The sequence below is a fragment of the Topomyia yanbarensis genome, chromosome 1 (assembly GCF_030247195.1).
Source record: "Topomyia yanbarensis strain Yona2022 chromosome 1, ASM3024719v1, whole genome shotgun sequence".
Lineage (NCBI taxonomy): Eukaryota > Metazoa > Arthropoda > Insecta > Diptera > Culicidae > Topomyia > Topomyia yanbarensis.
In genome coordinates, this window is record NC_080670.1 from 29,831,901 (window position 1) to 29,853,258 (window position 21,358).

At 37.3% G+C, this 21,358-nt stretch overlaps 1 protein-coding gene across 13 annotated transcripts in view; it reads right to left on the reverse strand.

Annotated features, from left to right (window-relative positions):
- Window positions 1-21,358, reverse strand: part of LOC131677221 (tensin-1) — a 659,813-nt gene that overhangs the window by 79,584 nt on the left and 558,871 nt on the right. For all 13 annotated transcript variants that reach the window (XM_058956928.1, XM_058956937.1, XM_058956931.1 and 10 more), the window contains one exon: window positions 2,236-3,382. In XM_058956928.1, the coding sequence (XP_058812911.1) occupies window positions 2,236-3,382 (1,147 nt within the window). The remainder of the gene's footprint in view (window positions 1-2,235; window positions 3,383-21,358) is intronic.

The window sequence follows — 21,358 nt, forward strand, 5'->3', positions numbered from 1 at the left end:
ATTAATTTATTTACGATCCTCGCATTTCTTGCCGCAGGATAAGAAATAACGGTTCTTTGGTATATGTAAATATATCAACGCATCATTTGTGATATATACTAAGCAGTCTGTGATAGTCAGAAGACCGGAAATCTAATGTGGAAGCTATCTCGTCAAACTTTTTCGACAGTCGTCGCCAACATCAACCGACCGAAGGTAAATGCTCTCATATAATAAATAAAAATGTGCGACATTGTTGTAGCCTTAGTTCGTACACAGTTGCGAGTCATTGCTACATTCCTCCGCCACCTACAACGTTCGATTGCAATGCCATGTAAAGTGTATCGGAAGTGATTGAGGTAAAACGGAATAAGCGCATTTAAAGTAGGAACAAAGAACTGTCCCCAGCTAGAGTAAGAGCAGGAAAAGAATCTTTCAAAAATTTTCTCCGTCATCTTCTAATGTTCGACGAATAAAAAAACTGTATTTTAAAGTCTTTTGAATTTTGATAAAGCCCACCTTACAATAGACACTCTTTAATTTCCGCATACTATAACGAACGATGAAAGAGGAGACACCCCTCTCTCGAAACGATGGAAGGAAGTTCCACGCGCCGCCTTTGTTTCGTCAAAGCGCTTCGACGGAGTTGTCCACCTTCGCAAATTTTTCATTTGTTTGTTCCCGTGTTCGGCGACCCAACCCTGGGACTGGATCTGGACGTGATCTCCACCAACCTAACCAAGTAGGGGAGGAAGATCGTGCACAATCGCTCGTCAAGTCGGTGGTTTCCCGGTCACACACTGTTTATCCGATGATGAATATATTAACGTTGGAAATGACCGTAATAGGACTTGGATGTGAAATATGCGCTTGGGGGCAGAGATCTGGGCTAGGGACAGAGGAGTAAAATAGTTCACCGGAAAAAAAAACAACTTGTTTGGCTGAATCATGACTGTTGCCCGTTTAACTCTCTGACACCGGATGCGCAGAGGAGCGTCGCCTTGGCGACGGACGCGTCATCAAATCGTCCCCGAAAATCCCACCAGTAAACAACTGGGTGTCGAAATTAACTACAAAAACGCTTAGTTTCACTCAACTGTCGTCCGAAAACAAGACGGGCGGAAATTCGGCACGCCCACGTGTCTTCCGTCAACTAACCTTGGATTCGTCGACTGACTGCTACCTGTTGCCAAAAAGTCGCGATCAAACAATTAATCACGGTCGTTCCTTATTGGCGGGGATATTTTTGATTCGATTCTAATCTTGAATTTATCACAACACAGCGCCCATCTAGCAGGAACCATGGCTGCAAAACTCAAAACAATACTCGTTCAAAATGAATAACAGTCTACCATGGCCAGTAGGCCTTGACTGATGCTTGACGGTTAGGTGAGCTGCCAAGTGGGATTCTATTTTTCTTTGTTGATTGCCATTCTAAGATTCTGAGGTGAGATTCAAAATGCTACGAGACGAATTAATTTGGGTTTTAGGCGGTAAAAATAACCTGCTCTATATGTGAAGATCACCCATCGTCGTCGTACATCAAGGTCACACCGGAACGATTCCTGTATAATGGAGAAGGCAGTGTCCGTTCATGTGATCCATCCACTCAATCAATCTGCTTTCTCGGATAAGCAAATGGATGGATTGGAATTCTGCCAAATCTTGAAGTAATTTTGGAATCGCAGAATTTTTTTTCTGTGAAAATTGCGATTTAGAGGGGTTTTGCGAAATTCTATACGTTTAAGATACACACGCTACACCTTTCTGGTAAACTTGTCATAGCTCAAAACAAACCACAGGCTTCCACAATGAGAGCAACACGAGCCTGTCGATAAATCTTCCTTCAAAACCAGCTGACATTGTTCTGCGTCAGAAAAGCGACCCTGAACCCCCTTCGCCGACGTTTGCACCACTCATCCCATAATCCACGGCTTTCGATAACACTGATTCCGACACTTGACTATCTCTATATTTTATTCTTTTCACATCTGCCGCCGCAGCTCGAAATCAGTTCCTCTCTCCTTCTCTCTGTCTTTTTCACACTTCACTTGAGACTTTTATTATTTTTGCACTTTTTTCTGCCATCGCGCACCGAGCAAGGATAAAAAAAATTAAATCGCGCTAGAACACATGTTATTTATTGCCACTTTCACGGTCTCACAAATGTCCCTCACAATCCACCCCCAATCAGCCCTCATGGCACAGATTCAGTGACGAGCGGAATATTTAAAAAAAATAACGAAAAAAACTCACCCATCATTGGAAAATTGCCGCCCGAAGCTGCCGTCCATGGTGTTGGACCGTTTCAGCGGCTCGTGCGGAAGATGATAGCCGTTCTGCTGATCCGCCGCCGCCCCCGACGAGGTGGTCACCGTTTTGATCGTGTAACTGTTCGTGGTCCACCGGCCGTTATCAACCGTATCGAAACCGTCGCGTCTATTCCCGATACCGCTGCCACTGTTATCACCTAAACCACCACCGGGAGACGACTGCTGGTCGCCGATGGTGTACTTTTCACTGAACACTTTTTCGCGCCGTTCGCGCAACATTTCCTCAAATTCCGAGTTCCGACCGGTGGTGGTGGTGGGCCCACCGCCCATCGATTTACGACCGGTGGTCGGAGTGCCGAGCGCTTTGCGCACCATCGACGGACTCGACAGGCCCGACTGCATCTTCAGCATGGTGGAGGCTGGCGGATTTTGGGGCGTACCCGTTAGCGGTATGCTACCGTAGGTGAAGGGTCGTGAGTCCTCCCGGGCGTGATACGGAATCTGCTGCTGCTGTCGGTAATCGTCGTCGTCGTCCGAAGTGAACCGTTCCGAAGCTCCGGTAGTAGACCGTGCCTGACGGGGATATCCGAAAGACTGATGCTGCTGGTGCTGATGGTGCTGCAGATTCATGATGAGCTCCCGCTCGGTCGGTGTGAGACAGTGGGACCCGCCGAGGTCTCTCTTATCGCGGATTGTCGAGTAGGCGCTACTCAGCAGCGGAGTGTCCCGGCCGCTCTCACTTGGCGGTGGCGTCAGCGTGGTGGTCGTACTGCTCGTTTCGTACATCAGTAACTCGCGCTCCTTGTTCACCGAGCTGGAGGTGAGAGAGTGCTGTAAACCCTCCTCCGAATCGGCCCGTTCCTCTCTGAGTGCCGGCAGCTGGGCCGAGTGGGAGCGCTTGATCGTGTCGGTGTTTGTGTTTACAAAATGATCGCTCAGATTCTGTTGCTGCTGATAGTGGGTGGTGACGCGCTGCTGCTGCTGCTGCTGTTGCTGGTGATGATGATGATGGTGATGCTGATGGTTATGAGCGTGGTCGGCTGCTGCTGCTTTTCGAGCGACGTCCGGAATGCCTTGGACCGTCATCAGCATATCGGACAGCAGATCGTCCAGTTCACGGTGGCGATCATCTGTAAGTGGAGAGAAGAAAGATGCGATAAGTGGCCAAATTATCGTGGGGCTGTGTTTTTCGGCGGTCTGAGGAGGTAAATAATCGATATTGAAATGGGTTGAATACTAATCAGCTTGAAGTTGAGAGATTATTCAAATTCAAAACTCAATTAGTGGCAGGCGAGTGAGTGCAAAACTATTTGAATGCTATAACTTTTTCGAACAATTCGGAGAAAAAGTTTCTTTTCACTGACCATCTGTAGAGCATTTGAATGAAGAATGAAAGGTTCATTGCCAGTGGAGCGAAAAATTTTAGATGTGTTAGATCTGTGAGAACAATTTTGATTTTCGTTAATCGATTTACGGTTTTCGATTTTGGATTGTCGATTTTAATTTTTCTGTTTAAATTTTGGATTTTCGATACTCGAATTTCGAAAATCGATTTCTTCGCTTTTCGTATTTCTATTTTATATTATCAATTTTCATTTTTCAATTTTCAATTTATTTTCAATTTTTTATTTTCCATTTGCAATTTTCAAATCAATAATTTTATAATGTAGAATTTTCAATTTTCGTTTTCCAATTTTCAATCTTCAATCTTCAATCTTCAATTCTCAATTAAGAATTTTCAAAATCTCAAATTTTCAAATTTTTAAATTTTTATATTTTCGATTCGTCAAATTTTTAAATTTTCGAATCTTCGCGAACTTAATATTTTTTAATATATGAACATTCGAATTTTTGCATTTTCGAACTTTAACCTAGAATTTTGAATAAAAGAATTTTTAAATTTTCATATTTTTGATTGGACAATGTTTTGAATTTTTTGATTTTCGAATTTTTGAATTTTCGAAACTTTGAACATTAGAATTTTTTAATTTTTGTAATTTTGAATTTTCGAGTATTTATATTTCCGAGTTACCGAATTTTAGAATTTTTGAATATCCGAATTTTGAACCTTGAATTTAGAATTTTCGATTTTAGAGTTTCATAATTTTGAAATACTTGAATTTTTAAATTTTAATATTTTTGATTGGTCAAATTTTTAAGTTTTCGAATCTTTGAACTTTAGAATTTTTCAATTTTTAAATCTCCAATTTTCAATGTTAACTTTTCAATTTTCAATTTTTAAATTCTCAATTTTCGAGTTTTTCAATTTTCAAATTTTTATATTTTCGATTGGTAAAATTTTTGAATTTTCGTATCTTCAAACTTTAGCATTTTTAAATTTTTAATATTCGAAATTTTGTATTTCAGAATTTTCAAGTTTGACTTTTGAATTTCCAATTTTCAAATTCTCGAGTTAGGGAATTTTAAAATTCTTGAATTTTAGTATTTTCAAATTTCCGAATTTTTAAATGTTTGAAAATCCGAATTTTCGAATTTCGAACATTGAATTCTGAGTTTAGAATTTAGAATTTTGGAGTTCAAGAATTTTCAATTTTTGAATTTTTAAATTTATATATTTCTATATCATCGATTGGTCAAATTTTTGAATTTTCGAATCTTTGAACATCAAAATTTTTTAATTTCGAGTATTTGTATTTTTGAATTTCCGAAGTTTCGAGTATCCGAATTTTAAAATTCCGGACCTTGAATTTTGAATTTTCGAGTTTCAGAATTTTCAAATCTCTATATTTACAAATTTTTCAATTTTAACATTTTTGAATTTCCGAATATTCAAACTTTAGAATTTTTTAATCCTTGAATTTTCGAATTTCCGAATTTTAGAAATTTGAAGTTTGAATCTTTTATTTTTGAATTTTCGAGTTCCATTATTTTAAAATTTTTGTATTTTTGATTAGTCAAATTTTTGATTTTTCGGATCAAGAATTTTGTAATTTGTAATGTAATTAAATTGAATTTTCGAATTTGAAACCTTGAATGTAGAATTTGCAAAGATTTAAAATGTTCAAATTTTTAAGTTTTTAATTTTCCATATTTTCGATCGAGGAAATTTTTTGTCTTTCCAATCTTCGAACTTTAGACTTTTTGAATTTTTGCACTTTCGAGTGTTCGTATTTTCGAATATACATTTTTTTTATTTTGAGCCTTGAATTTTCGAATTTTTATTTTGTTGATTGGGAAAATTTTTGAGTTTTCGAATTTTCGAAATTGAGAACTTTCAGATTTTTAATATTTTAGAATTTTTGAGTATTTGTATTTTTGAGTTTCCGAATTTTGGAATTCTCGAATATCTGAATTTTAGAATTTTCAAATTCTTGAATTTTTGTATTTTCGATCGGGCTATTTTTGAATTTACAAATTCTTGTATTTTCGAATTTGTGAGTATTTGTATTTTTGAATTTCCTACTTTACGAATTTTCGAAAATCCGAATTTTAAAGTTTGATTTTTGTGTATACAATTGTCGAATTTTCGAGTCTTAGCATCTTCAAATTTTGGAATTTTCAAATTTTTATATTTTTGGACGGTTAAAGTTTTGAATTTTTGAACTATTGATTTTTTTATTCTCGATTTTTGTATTTTCGTATTTTCCAGTATTTCTATTTTCGAATTTACGAATTTTAGAACTTTCAATTACCAGAATTTTCGAACTTTGACCTTGAATTTTGAATTTTCAATTTCCGAGCTTAAGAATTTTCAATTTTTAAATTTCAAATTTTTATACATTCGATTGGGGAAATTTTTTAATTTTTGAAGCTTCTAACTTTTGAACTTTGTAATTTCTAAATTATCGAATACTTGTATTTTCGAGTATTTGCATATTTGAATGCTCGAATATTCGAATTTTCAACATCGAATTTTGAATTTTCGAGTTGTAGAATTTTCAAATCTCTGAATTTTTAAATTTTTATATTTTTGATTGGTCAAGTTTTTGAATTTTCGAAATTTACAATTTTTAAATATTTGAACTTTCGACTTTTTGTGCATTCGAATATTCGAGCATTTGAATTTTCGAATTTTGAATCTTGAATTTTTGAATTTTAGAATATTCCAATTTTAAAACTTTTGTATTTTCGATTGGTCAAATTTTCTAATTTTCGAACTCTTGAATTGTCGAATTTTTGCATTCTTGAATTTTCGGTTATTTGTATTTTCGAATTTTCGATTTTTGAATCTTGTATTTTGATTTTTGAATTTAGATTTTAGAACTTAGGGTTTTGAATTTGGAATTTGGAATCTTGAATTTAGAATCTAGAATTTAGAATCTAGAAATTAGAATCTAGAATTTCGAACTTAGAATTTGGAATTTAGAATTTAGATTTTAAAATCTAGGATTTAGAATTTAAAATTAATAAATTAAGAATTCAGAATTAAGAATTCTGAATTTAGAATCTAGAATCTTGAATTATTAAGTTTGAATTATGAATGCTGAACTTTGAATTTTGTATATTAAATTTTGCATTTTGGTTTTTGGATTTCAAATTTCGATTTTTGAATTTAGGTGTCGATTTTCGAACAAAGAATTTTTAATTATTAATTGTAAATGGGTTTCAGTTATTGAGTTTTGAATTTCGCATTTCGATTTGCAATTATCGAATATTATATTTCAAAATTGGAGTTTCGGATTTTCTAATTTCAATTGTGGAATATCGATTCGCAATTTATAATTTTTCATCTTTTCCATTTCTTATTTATTTTTTAGATTCTCCGTTATTGAAAGGTTAATTTGGAACATAGGTTTTTTGAATTTGAATTTCGGATTATGAATTTCGATCTTCAGTGTCGATTTTCGAACTTTTAAATTTGGAACTTAGAGCGTGGAATTTTAAAAATCGAGCTTAGGCTTCAAATTTTTGGTTACAATTTTCGAATTCGCACTTTCGAATAACGAATTTCGATTTTCCGTTTTCAAATTTGAAACACAGATTTTTTGATTTTCGAATTCTGAATTATGAATTTCACTTTTTAGTTTTCAGTGGCGATTTTTAAATTTCGAACTTGGAATATCGAATATTTTTATTTTGACGCTTCGAAATTTCAATTTCTATCTCGATTTTCTAATAGTTTCCAATCTAAATTTTATATTTTATATTTTATATTTTATATTTTATATTTTATATTTTATATTTTATATTTTATATTTTATATTTTATATTTTATATTTTATATTTTATATTTTATATTTTATATTTTATATTTTATATTTTATATTTTATATTTTATATTTTATATTTTATATTTTATATTTTATATTTTATATTTTATATTTTATATTTTATATTTTATATTTTATATTTTATATTTTATATTTTATATTTTATATTTTATATTTTATATTTTATATTTTATATTTTATATTTTATATTTTATATTTTATATTTTATATTTTATATTTTTCATTTTATTTTTTATGTATCAATTTTAAATTTCATGTTTTAAACTTATGGTTCCAGATTTTCCGATATAAGTTTTACATTCAACTCTTAGAGAGCACAAAAGCTTTTGATATTAGCTGCATTAGTGTTAATAGAAAACGTTCTTCTTGTATTTACTTCCACACAAGTCACTTTTGCTCCATCACAAGGTGACTGACAGCATAACCGCTGCAGTGTCTACCAACTCTAGGGACACCACATCAATCGGCTCGAATTCAGCTGTACAAATCTAAACTAATCCTGACAGCTTAATTATTCATTCTCTAACACTTTTTCCGTCACCAAGCACAGCAACATAAAAAAAACTTAGTCCAACCTGGAGCAAAAAAAATGAAAATTCCAGCGCACTGTAAATGCCACTCCGTTTCCAAAGTCCACTGTAACTGTATCCATAAAAGCAGCGTGCGCGATCCGTTTTGGGATCGGTTGCGAAATACCACACGCTAGGGCTCTGCCCCGTCAGCCACATTTGTAGGTATGTCTTATCGCCGTTACCCATGAGAGTGAGAAAATTAAAGCCTTTTTTCCTCACCCTGCTAGAGACTGTTTTGTCATTTTGATCGTCGCCATAAGTCTCCCTTTTGAGCGGGTAGGGGTTCAACTCTCACTTCGGCGCACCAAAGAGGAGGAGATCCCCAAATGTGTACTTGTCAGCAAAACAACGCCTGCTGAGATGGCACTGTTAAAAAAAACACAATCCACCAAACAAAATGGAACGGAATTTCAGATACTTGCCTTCAATAAATCGATTGAATGCCCTGTCGATTTCAATTCACAAGCACATTTTTCACGGTGTTCTCTCTCGCCAATCCTTAACGAACCGATCTCCGATGCCCACTGAGCCAAAAAGGAACCTCGGCGAACCCTCGCACATGTAATTAATAATCGTGAAATTATTCCAAATATGTGTGAAGCGAATGCGACAGATCAACCGATCTTGGAGTTACGTGGCCCCAACCAACAAAAAAGGGATTTCGCTTGGGAACTGGCCTTGCGTCGTGTCGGTATCGGTGCGGTGCGGCGCGAATAGTTCGCAGTCCAAAGATCAATCGTTGTCAATTTTCACGCAAAACTGTACGCTTGCTGCTTAGACTGGCTAGAGCTGTGAAAAGTGTGTCTGCGCTTTGCTGCTGCACTATACCAGAGCGAATCTCGAAGGGAAAATCTATCCAAAGCCTACTGAGAGACCTTACCTAGCTGCTGCTGCCGCTGTATTGGTTTTGTGACGCGTAATCTTGCGAGCCGGATCTTACCGAACGAGGTGCGAAATATATGGCGCTGGTTGGAAAAACCTGAACCGAAAAAAAATCGTTCAATATTAGTATGCCTTCTGTAACGAGTCGCAGCATTGCCATATAGTTACGAATTAATTCGAGTCCGCACGATAGTCTGGCTCTTTTAATGGTTGGCCGGTCACCTTTGCCTTTGCCATATGGCGATTCGCGACATTTTTCGACGACATTTTTTCGAGTAAATGGCTGCGATTTTTTTCTCGTTCGTGTGATTTTTTATATGGAAAAGCCACTTTTATATTTTTATCCAGCTGTCGCTTACGCGAACACCTCCGGGTTCAGTCCAGCTCAGGACGATAGCTCTTTGCTGAGACCAGTTTTCATTTGAACAGAAAATGAATTTCTTTTCAAGTTGTATTTTCCAAAAGCATTTAAATCGCCTATTTACTTTCAAAATCATTGGCGATAATTTCGGGCAATTTTCGAAATCAACTTGAACACACATCACGCTTTACTTCACTCTCCTGCACAGCCTACTGTTTTCGCAACATATCCCACCCTAAATAGAGCCATTAACGGCAAACATGAGAAGTCGGACGACGGACAGTAGCCATAATATTATGTGAAGGAAAAGTGCGAAAAAGTGTCGACTTATTGCCACAAATTTATTCGTCGAGATCGATCGTTTGCACGCGAAAATCTGTGCGCGATCTTCCGCGAGAAGAGTTCAGCAAAACTATCATTATTTATGTTGTTGATAGCTTGTGGAGTTGTGTTTGCGTCATCGCATCGCTACCTTCGAGCGCAGCCGTTTCGTTCGATTGACATGTGGGAGACTGGAAGTTTTTTTTGTTCGATCCTATAAGTTTGTTGATTCCGAGAAAAAAAATCTGGACATCGTAGGTTGTGATAAGTGAAACGGAAAAGCCGATCGGCAGTTTTTGCTGCTGTTTGATTCCATATTCAGCGTCCAGTATTAGTTTTGATAAATCTGCGTTGAATTGCGTGACACCGTTCTCCTTCACTTCACGGATTCGAATTAAAATTTGAAATATTTTCAGTTGAGTAAGGCGCCTCCATGTTCTATCATGCGATTTACTAACGTCAATGAATGTTGCTCCGACATTTTCCTTCCTAGACCACACTTGTCTGGTTATGTCCTTCAGTGATGCCAAATGGATTCAACGACAGAAGGCGGATTGATGCGGATTTCTTTTTTTCCCATCAGGGGAAACTTTGCCACTGCGACCTCTATTCAGGTTATCTTTTATGGCTGTCCCGGTTTGCTCTACATGTTACAAATTACTCGAATCCATTGTAGTTCAAAGCGAGCTGTTTGTTTGTCCACATGTGGCATCCTAACCGGGTAATACATTATAAATGTCCATTAATGACAGGTACGTCATACCTAGCAAGAAATCATAAAAGGCCTTCCGAACTATCGCCTGCTTCGAAGAAATAATGTTGCACAATGACAATTTTTTAATGTGATACTTGCCAGGACAATGTCCTGTAAATATGACTGTGATTATAGGCAAGTTTTTTCGTTTTAGATCCATTAGTTTTTGGGCTCTCGTTGTATCTGGGTGTACGAGTTTCTTAGCTTGATCAGAGCCTACTACGTTACGCCAGTCGTTTAATAGTTGGTCTCTTGCCCAAGCTGAACGTTCTAGTTTGATGGCACAGGTTGACATGTCTAGAAATGGTTCTGGTCCAACAAACATGTTTGTTGAACCAAGCCTAACTAATTAAATTCGTCGGCCTCTTCGTTACCAGCGAGTTCTTGGCGGTCAGGTACCCAGAATATCATTATTTGCCAGTTGTTGTAAGGATGTGATGCACTGCCAAACAAGCTAGGACCACATTTCGATGGCCTTATTACCAACAGTACTGCTTGGTTGTTTGAGAAGATTGGCATTTTTGCATGTCTGTAGTCTTGTTTCCTGCAGACCTCCGAGCAGGTGTTCATTGCCTCTGCCTGGAAAGCTGTAGGACACCTCCCCATTGATGTCGTTTCTTTATTTCTTGGTTCGTAGACTACCGAGCCAGTCAGCTTACCCACTTTAGAACCATCCGCATGAAATTATATTGGTTCTTGAAGTAGTATGGGGCCACTTACATCCTACATCTGATGATGCACTATGTGAACTTCATATAAGATTTCAAAGTTCGGTTTAGCTTCCATTTTATTTTAAACTGTGGTCAAGACGGGGTTTAGTTTATGTTTCTTTGCTATGCTCAGGTGACCATTTTAAGAAAACAGAACTGAACGCTATATACACGGATTTGAAAGCAGCTTTCGTCCGAATCGACCATGAGATTCTTCTCAAGAAGTTGTACAAGCTAGCAGCGTCCGACAAGCTTACGCGTCGTGGCTATGCTCCTATGCTACGTGTAGTACGCTTTGTGCGAAACTGGACTGTTGTATATGGGTTCCCATAACCAATTGATCAGGTGTACCGCAGGGCAGCAATCTGGGATCGCTGCTTTACTCACTGTTTTTATTGATATAGCTGTAGTGCTAGGTTCCGGGTGCAAGCTCATATTTGCCGACGACCTTAAGCTGTGCTTAGACATCCAGTCAGTTGAAGACTGACGCTGACTGCAAGCACTATTGGATCGCTTTCTAAAGTGGTATCGAATGAATCAGCTTAGCAAAAAACTGTCCCTTAATTATCATATGACCAACATAATTGCGAAAGCAAATCGACAGTTGGGATTCGTTTCGAAGGGTTCACGGGATTTTACTTTTCCGTACTGTCCAAAATCTGTATTTACTGCGCATTGGTCAGACCAATCCTCGAGTTCGTTTCGCCGGAATCAGCATCACCTATTTATATTTATTAACAGATTAAGGCCGAAGTGGCCTGTGCCGTATACAAAAGATTCCTCCATTCCACTCGGTCCATGGCCGTCGCCAGCCACGCAGTCTGCGAAGGGTCCGCAAATCGTCTTCCACCTGGTCGATCCATCGTGCTCGCTGCGCGCCACGTCTTCTTGTACCGGTCGGATTGCAATTGAGAACCGGGCTATTGTCCGACATTCTGGCTACGTGCCCGGCCCACCGTAGTCGTCCGATTTTCGCGGTATGACAGATGGGCGGCTCCTCCAACAGCTGATGCAACTCATGGTTCATTCGCCGTCTCCATGTGCCGTTTTCCATCTGCACTCCACCGTGGATGGTACGCAGCACTTTCCGTTCGAAGACACCAAGTGCGCGTTGGTCCTCCACGAGCACGGTCCAGGTCTCGTGCCCGTAGAGAACTACCGGTTTAATCAGCGTCTTGTAGATGGTCAACTTCGTACGACGGCGAACTCTGTTCGACCGAAGTGTCTTGCGGAGGCCAAAGTAAGCACGATTTCCTGCCATGATGCGTCTACGAATCTCTCTGCTGGTATCATTGTCGGCGGTCACCAGTGAGCCCAAGTACACGAACTCTTCAACCACCTCGATTTCGTCGCCACCGATGCAAACTCGAAGCGGGCGGTTCTCATTCTCTTCTCGTGAACCTCTTCCTATCATGTACTTTGTCTTCGACGTGTTGATGGCAAGTCCGACGCGCTTGGCTTCTCTTTTCAGTCTGATGTAGGCTTCCTCCATTTTCTCAAAGTTTCGTGCAATAATATCAACGTCATCGGCGAAGCCAAGTAGCTGAACGGACTTTGTGAAAATCGTACCACTCGTGTCGATCCCTGCTCTTCTTATTACACCTTCCAGCGCGATGTTGAATAACAGACACGAGAGACCATCACCTTGCCGTAACCCTCTGCGTGATTCGAAGGGACTCGAGAGCGTCCCTGAGACACGTACTACGCACATCACCCGATCCATCGTCGCCTTCACTAATCGCGTCAGTTTGTCCGGGAATCAGCATCACCTAACTTGTTTAAAATTGGGAAGAGTACAGAAAAGGTACATTTGCTTAGCTCTCTTAGGAACTTGCATTGGCGTTCTCTGCAAAATTTACCATCGTATCGTGAACGTTGCCAGCTGCTCAAGCTACTATCTTGATGAATACTTTAAACGGAGAATATCATATGCCTGAGTTGCTGTCCTGCTTAGATTTCCGAGTAGCGAGAAGAACACGAAATATATCATACTATACTAGCGACCAGAGCAGAAGTGATAGCACACCTCCCTGGGAATATCGATTTTCCACTTCTTTTTTGTCAGGGCCTTGTGAATTGATACCTACGGCGTATTATCAAACGCACCCTCGATATCAAGAAAAACGCAGTTTACTATTTTCTTGCAATCAAAGGTTTTACATTTCTTATAAAAGAAATGTATAGAATTCGCTCAAACTTTCAAGATTTTTTCCGAGGCCCGGAGGGCCGAGTCTTATATACCAATCGACTCAGCTCGACGATTTGGGACAATGTCTGTGTGTGTGTGTGTGTGCCTGTGTGTGTGTGTGTATGTAACGGACAAATTCTCATTCGTGTTTCTCAGCAATGGCTGAACCGATCTTAACCAAACCAATTTTAAATGAAAGAACTAAAAAACAGTATGAACGCTATTAATTTGTTTTTGATTCTGATGTTTAGTTTTCAAGATATGAATGTTTGAATGCGTAAAAATGGCGTTTTTTGCAGTTTTTTTGAATTATCTCCCGAAATTGACAATATAGATTAACAATTCATATGTTTTTAGACAGCTTTAACGAATATCTTTCGAACAAGCTATAGATTGTTGAAATCGGACTATTATCAAAAGAGATATTTAACATTAAATTCGGACGAAAGATTTTTATCATTTCCCATTGCCAGAAATATGACCAAAAACATGTAATCTATTATTAACGCCAAAACGGCTTATTTTAGGTCAATAGTATCTTCGGAGAATTCAATGGAGGCAATATGACCTTTCTTTTGGTATTGTGCTTTTGCTGATTAATCCCCCTATGAGTGAGATATTTTCACAAATTTTCTTGGAAGTGATTATATCGAAATGATGCCTTCAGCAAATTTGTAGCTCTTACTTTTGCGAATAACTTTACTGAAGACTTCAAATATCTATTTTGAATACTTTAAAAGTTATGGCTTGTTGTTTGTGGATTACTCTTTGTCGCCTATTTATTGTTCAATATAGTAATAATCCATTGAAATAAGCCAAACATTATTATTTTTCTATCTACAACCGCTAGAAATAATCACCAAACACTTCCAAGTTGTCTGGAAGGAACTTGATAACTTATCAGTACAAAAATGTTCATTTGTGCGAACCTTCTGACTGCATTTTTTCTAACTTATAACCATCGGATCGATCTGAAACATATCGGAAAATGAAAAGCGAAATAAATAACTCCAAGCAACGGCGTAGCCAAGAGAAGGTTTTGGGGTTTAACACCATACAACCACCACCCCCCCACCAGACCCAAAAAAAATATTGGATTGAAGTTGAAAATTTATTGATGCAGACTGATTTAATTCAATATTACAATAACAATTATTTGATCCGTACATTGATAACCTGTTGTTGTAAACATCATGAGGACTTTTGATAAATTGTCGGAATGGGGTCCTGATATGTAACTGATCTATTGGTCTTGATTTCACAGTTGTCTAATTGCATCAATATCAAAATCCTGCCTGGAAACATTCCAATAGAAAATTCCAGAGTTCTGTAATCAATCATAATCCTCAGATTTATTTTCAAATTGAGCTCGTTTTTGTAGAAATGTACTGTAATAAGGGTCTTTAGTTAATAGGAAGCGAAGTTAAAATTGATTTAATGTCTATGAAACATAGAACTGCTCACAAAAAAATGCATAACTTTCAACATTTGCTAAAAATGTTTTTGCTTTTCTCATTCACTCTAAAATTCGTCAGTCTAATCCCGACCCGGAGGGCCGAGTGTCATACGCCAATCGACTGAGTTCGTCGAGATCGGAAAATGTCTGTGTGTATGTATGTGTGTGTATGTGTATATGTGGAAAAAAATGTAACCTTTGTTAATCAGAGATGGCTGGATCGATTTTCACAAATGAAATGAAAAATTTCAAAATCAAATTTGTATTTTTGATGCCAAATGACTTTAAAATGCATGAAACATTGAGATGTTTGACAAAAATTGACTTTTTTGGACTTTGGTACATTTTTGCCTTTCTAATATAGAAAGGTTATGCAATCACTCTAAAAATCCTCAATCATACCGGCCCGGAGGGAGTATGCAGTGAGGGGTTGCTACTTTAAAATTAAAACTAGTTTAAAATTTCTTAACATGTTGAAAATTTTCGGCAGGACCTGGACCTCCCGGATCTTTCTCCATGATCCGCCGCTGGTTTCAAGCGATGTTTCAGTATCACATAGTATCTCAAGATCGTGGCTGTCGATCCATTGTATGTATGTGCAAATCGTACTAAACATGTAATATTCATTTCCACCATTGTATTGAACATAACCAGCCATGGAATCGTAGTCTGGACAAATGAGACAAGCACAATTGCACCACTAGGTGGATTAAAACAGGTTTTGATTTTGGGAATGCGTCGAGTTGAGACGAAAACGTAATATGATTAATAACGAGGATAACACTTTCCGAATGTAGAGAGAAATTTATGAAAAACGACGATTTCCATTCGACTCTAGCAGGTTCTGATCGATTTTGATGAGCATTTGATTTTTATTGTATGACCAATTATATGTATAGGTCAAATGTCTAAAAACAGTAATTTAAGGTCAAGATAGCATCATTTTGAAACCGCCAATTTCGGAGGTTTAGTATCTTCAATGAGTTTTACAAACGTTAAACAGCGCATCATTTGATAAAATAATTTTGACGGTATATCGTCCAAGAAGTATTTATGGTGAATTTTCTCAAGTTAATATTCATGATTATAATAAAGTCTCAACAAATTCGCTAAAGACAACACGAACTCTGTTACTATTTTCTGAAAAATTAATTCTGCATAATTTTAAAACTTCAAAAATTACGGTTTCGGAATTATGCGGTTTGGACAGTATGATCGATTTTCACCAAACCGAATTTCCGGCAAGCAAGTAGAAACAAAGTCGTTCTACACTCGTTCACAAGAAACTTCTTCGAATGCTGAATATCTATTATAATACATTGAAACCCCGATTTTATCAGCCAAATATGAACATATGTTTGATGGGCTCTAGCAGACGAACAAGACTGAATTCAAGTAAATCCTTTCTTGCGCATGTTTTCCTTATCATGAAGATGGAAATATGTAAAAATAAAAAGTTCATCATAATCAGAAATAGTTATCAGACTACATCAAGGGACGGGAAGAATATTTTAACAGCTTCAGTTTATTAAAAAGAAAAAAAATTGCCCGATTTAGTCAATGTCCCCATTTTGTCCGCCTAAAATACACCATGAGATAGATAAAAATGGGTCTTTATTGTATGTATTATTCTTTATTGTATGTATTATTTCACATTAATAGGTACATTTCATTTTTGGGGATTTTTTTATTGCATCGAACTACAACAATTTTTAGGTAGCTTTCAAGGGGTTATTAGTTACTTCTTCCAAAATTTGGCGAACTTATTCCAATTCGTATACCATTTAATTGGTATACTTAAGGGTTTATATGTTGCAGATAGAGAAAATACTGAAACTTTCAGCTTTTTTCCTACACAATATTACGTAAGCTTATTAAACAATTTTTCCTAATAAGTTTGTGAAAATTAAAAACTATTTGAAATTTTTTAATAGTTTAATTTTTTATTTAACCGTGATTTTTTAATAAATAATGACCATCGCTTCACAACGTAGTCTATTTTTCATGGCTTGCGGTGAGCACGATCTCTCGAATTGCTGAACTGAAAATTATGGAAGAGAAATTAATTTTTAGTATTCTTTACAGATTTAACTCGCCGCACAGATAGCTCTGATTTAGACCCGCTGGTGCCCTAAGACGATTTCGCTAGGTTTTCAGAGCACTGTGCACCCAGTGCATTAACGCAAGTGACGGAAGGTTATCGAAAAGTTTCGTGAAAATGAAAATTCCAGTAATGATGATGATTTTCCCAAACGGTTCGTTTTCGAGAGGTTTTTATTTGTTCTTTGGCATTAGGATTAGCGATAATAATTCAAATCAAGGATACTACTGGGAAGTCACCTTTAGAAAAAGTCGAACTCGAAGTAAAATTTGGAACTATGCACGCATGCACTTCAGAGATAGCGTGATATCAGGATCTGCGATTCCATTTCAACGCTTTTTTGTGAAAAGGGCGATACTTACAAATATAAACATAAGGCTTTTTTTCATACATGCGAATGAGGGCTTTGAAACGCAACAAATTAACCTAAAAATTTGGATTCTACGATTTTGCTTTCTTAAACTACAGCAAAAAATACAACGGGCGAAACTGTATTTTTGTTTGTTTATTTAAAGTTTCGCCCTCCACGCTCCATGCAAACAATCAGGGCGATACTTTTTTTGCTAGCAGTTTAGAGGCGAAACTGTTTTTTCGTATTTTTTAGGATTATCAAGCTGATACCAGCTGTAAATAGTAACAATGATTGCCATTGAAAAAACCCGGACGAAATCGGTGGTGTAAAACTGTAGTTATTGTAAAAAACGTAAGGGCGATACTTCAATGCTGATAGGTGGGACCGAAAAAGTAAACAATCGCCAAAGGGGCGATACTATAATTTTGTCAATTTCAATAGCAAAAACCCATTTTAATTTAATAATTTCAAATACTTTATGAAGTTTTGGGTTTCGATCACTGAATCATGCAATCTAGAATATAAAACACAATAGTTCTTAAATAGGAAATAAAACCTAGTCTGGAAATATTCACTGTTGATTTTCTTTGAATGGTATCACTGCTACTATCGCTTTTTTCAAGAAAAAGCGTTGATTTCTTAGTTCTCAGTCGCGTTGTAAATTTGAGTAAAGTATAAACTTCAAATCGATTAAAAAAAATGCGATTTTTTTGGCTCAGTACAATATATAACCCCTTTAGGAAAATTCAGTTTTCCCATCACAATTTAGATATTTTATTAACAGAGCATTAACAATAATTCGTTGGTATGTCTATTTAATGGGCCATTTTTCGCTTTCCCATTTATTTGGTTTGAGATTTCTAGCACTGATGTTGTCCTATGCTGATTTGAGCGATTCTCTGAGTCCTGCCACTATCCCATGTAGTATGTGTTATCAAAAACATCGCGAAGCATTAAGTTCTAAATGTTCTCAAACGATATAATATCCGAAGAGAGTGATAAGAGTTATAAGAAATGTCTCATCACACTGTTAGGTGGATTAAAAGCGTTTTTTCAATAAGTGTGACTAAGGTATGTAGGGCTGTTTCCGTAGATTTACCCTTTTGGTATGCAAATTGGTGCCTGTTTAGCTGAATTTTCGATAAGTACTCCGTTCGAATATAATGGTAGTGATTTTTTCATCAGTTTCAGAAGTGTTGATTGGTCTAAAGACTTTGGGTAGTGCCAAGTCTTGTTAACTGTTTTGGAATAAATATTACCCTAACTTTTCTCCGGCGTGTAGGAGGGTGTCCAAGAATAAGACTGGATCTCAGAATGTTTAGTAGATCTGGAAGAATTGTGTACCGATTTTTTAAGGAACATTGGAAGAATAGTATCAGGACTCTGTCCTCCTGATTTGTAGGGTTTGAAGGTGTTGATAGCCCATTTAATTAAAGATGATGTGAAAATCTGACAGGCCAGTTTAAGTGATGCCACATAAGTTCTGTTAGAACGGAGTCCATCACAATCCTGTCGAATTCTCGTCTTTCGCAACCGACCCAGAAAAGTAGGTGTTCATTAAAACCTCTAATGGTTAACTAGCGCCAATTGTGAGAGAACCGTCAATTTTTTACCCTTCTCGGCCATTTGTGCGATCCTTTGATAAGGTTTTTTGAAGGCGAATTGCCACTGGAAAGTATCCGATGTTATTACAAAACTTGCTCATTGATATCTTTCTAGCCTTTCTAAACTAAGCATTGCATTTGGTAAGAGCGGTCTTGTGGTCTGACCAGTTGGCAGTAATCTTCACTTTATTGAACAGGTCTAGCTTCCTTCCTAAGTGTGCTAAACTAACATTCCTCCAAGGAAGATCGTGACATACAGACCTCGTTACAAGAGGGCAACTGTCGTTGTAGGCGGCTAAGGTCCTGGTTTGTAGGTCATTTGCCCCACTGTCCAGCTCTGATGGAGATTGGATCTTACCCTCCGTTATTTTCGAGAGTTCCAGGTGTAAGCGAAACACACACCAGTTTGTTTTCCTTATTTTCCTGTGTTTTTACACTTCCAAACATGAATAGGTTTGTCATTCCAACTCATTATCTTTTCCGTTATTTGAGCACTGCGTAAGGTGAGGTCCCAACTGCGTTCATAAATGTAGGTTTAACTACCTTGTTACATACATTGACATCATTTGACGAAAGGTATTCTAGTAGGTACTCACCTTTGCCATTTATATCCGTGCTACCCCATATTATGTGATATACATTTGCGTCACACCCAATGATAACGCGTTTGTTTATACTTCTGCAGTACTTTATGAGGGCATACTGTTATTGCAACGACGTCTCGTTAAATGAATCCTGTAATCAGGGCAGGAAATATTCGAACCGAACCTATGTTCGAATACTTTCAAAGCACGAAGCTTTGCGTTATTGGTTCGTATACACAAGCTTCGCATCACAATCGCTTACCATCGTAATTGCGGACATTTGGGCGATACTTTTGCATGCTCTTCGGCGAGGACAAATGAAGCTTCTTGTTCATTTCATTGATGTTCGGAAAGATATGTAAAAGCTTTTGCGTAGTTTTCGACGAACACGAGCTAAGCTCTTGGTTCGTGTGATCGATATTTTTGAAACATTTACATGGAGCTTCGAAACGATATTCGCGAACACAGAAAATAAGATTACCTCGAAGTATTTCAGAATCACGAACATCGAAAGATTATATCAATTTAGCATCGCGAGGGCCATCGTTAACATGTTCGCCGGACGATATTAGTTTTCTTTATTCAAATACCTACCTACTAGCTATGCAAAAAAAGTATATTCTAGACAGAGGCCTTGTATTAAGAATGGAATAGGTGAAAAATAATTGTGACAATGTGTAGCTTATGAATGCTGGGGTTAACTGAAAAGTGACGTAACAAGTTTATTTAAGATACCCTACTGATATATTACCAGTAGGGATAAAATCAAGATTTCGCTACAGGGCGGGGATAAATTTTCAAATGAAATAAATTAGGGCTAGAAAATGAAGTTAAATGCAATGTACACAACGTATTGAGTGGCTCGCTTATCTTAGTCATGTTCCTATAGTCACCTACCAGTTATGTCACTTTCTTGAGGATAAAGATATCGATATCCATTCAAAGGAAAAAATCGATTATCAGTTAAATAAATAACGTCATGATGTGTATGATTAATCCTAGAAATAAATAGGGAATGTCAATAAACTCGACCATTCCCGATTCATATTTGGCAGTTCTGGTCGTTTTGTAAATCTTGTTTTCGACTAACAGTAAAACCATTTTGATTCAGAAGTATGTTTTAGAAGGGCGCATGTTTTTTCGTGCACTTATTTAAAAAAAACGCATTGAATCCATCTACCAGTGTGATGAGACATTTTTGCCTTTCTCATATAGAAAGGTTATGCAATCACTCTGAAAAACGTTAACCCAATCCCGGCCCGGAGGGCCGAGTGTCATATCCCATTCGACTCAGTTCGTCGAGATCGGAAAAAGTCTGTATGTGTGTGTGTATGTATGTATGTGTGTGTGTGTGCATGTGTGTGTGTATGTGTGTGTGTATGTGTGTGTGTATGTATGGCACATTTTTGCCTTTCTCATATAGAAAGGTTATGCAATCACTCTGAAAAACGTCAACCTAATCCTGGCCAAATTTTTTTTCGACTCTCATAAGGTTTCTGGATTTTAACAGGGGCGTAGTTGATTGTTTACGGAGAGGGGTTACACCCCCCCCCTCTACTGTTCACTTCCCTCCTTTAAAAATCTCCTTAAATCACCCCTCAGACCACCACCCCATCCAGCCCTCATACCCCTCCCTTTCAACCCCATCATCTTTAAACCACCACTATATCACAAAGCATACCAATTTAAGCTCGGGAGTCGTTCGTTCATGGGACTTTCGCCCTCCTCACATACCCACCCCCGCATGACAAAATGAGTTAGCAAGCAGATAACATTGATCTAATGCTGATTAGGCTAATGGAGTATTATATTTTTTTATTTCAAGTGTTTCACCGTCAACTCAAGTTCGTGGCTGGCATGCCATTGTGTATAAGTGCAAAGTGTACTAAGAATGTAATGGACATTTCCACAATTATGTTGAACATAAAAAGCCTCCGTGCCATAGTTTAGAGAAATGAGAAAGGCACAATTGCACCGCTAGGTGGATTAAAACAGGTTTTTATAACTGTTTTCGAATATTATATCGGTT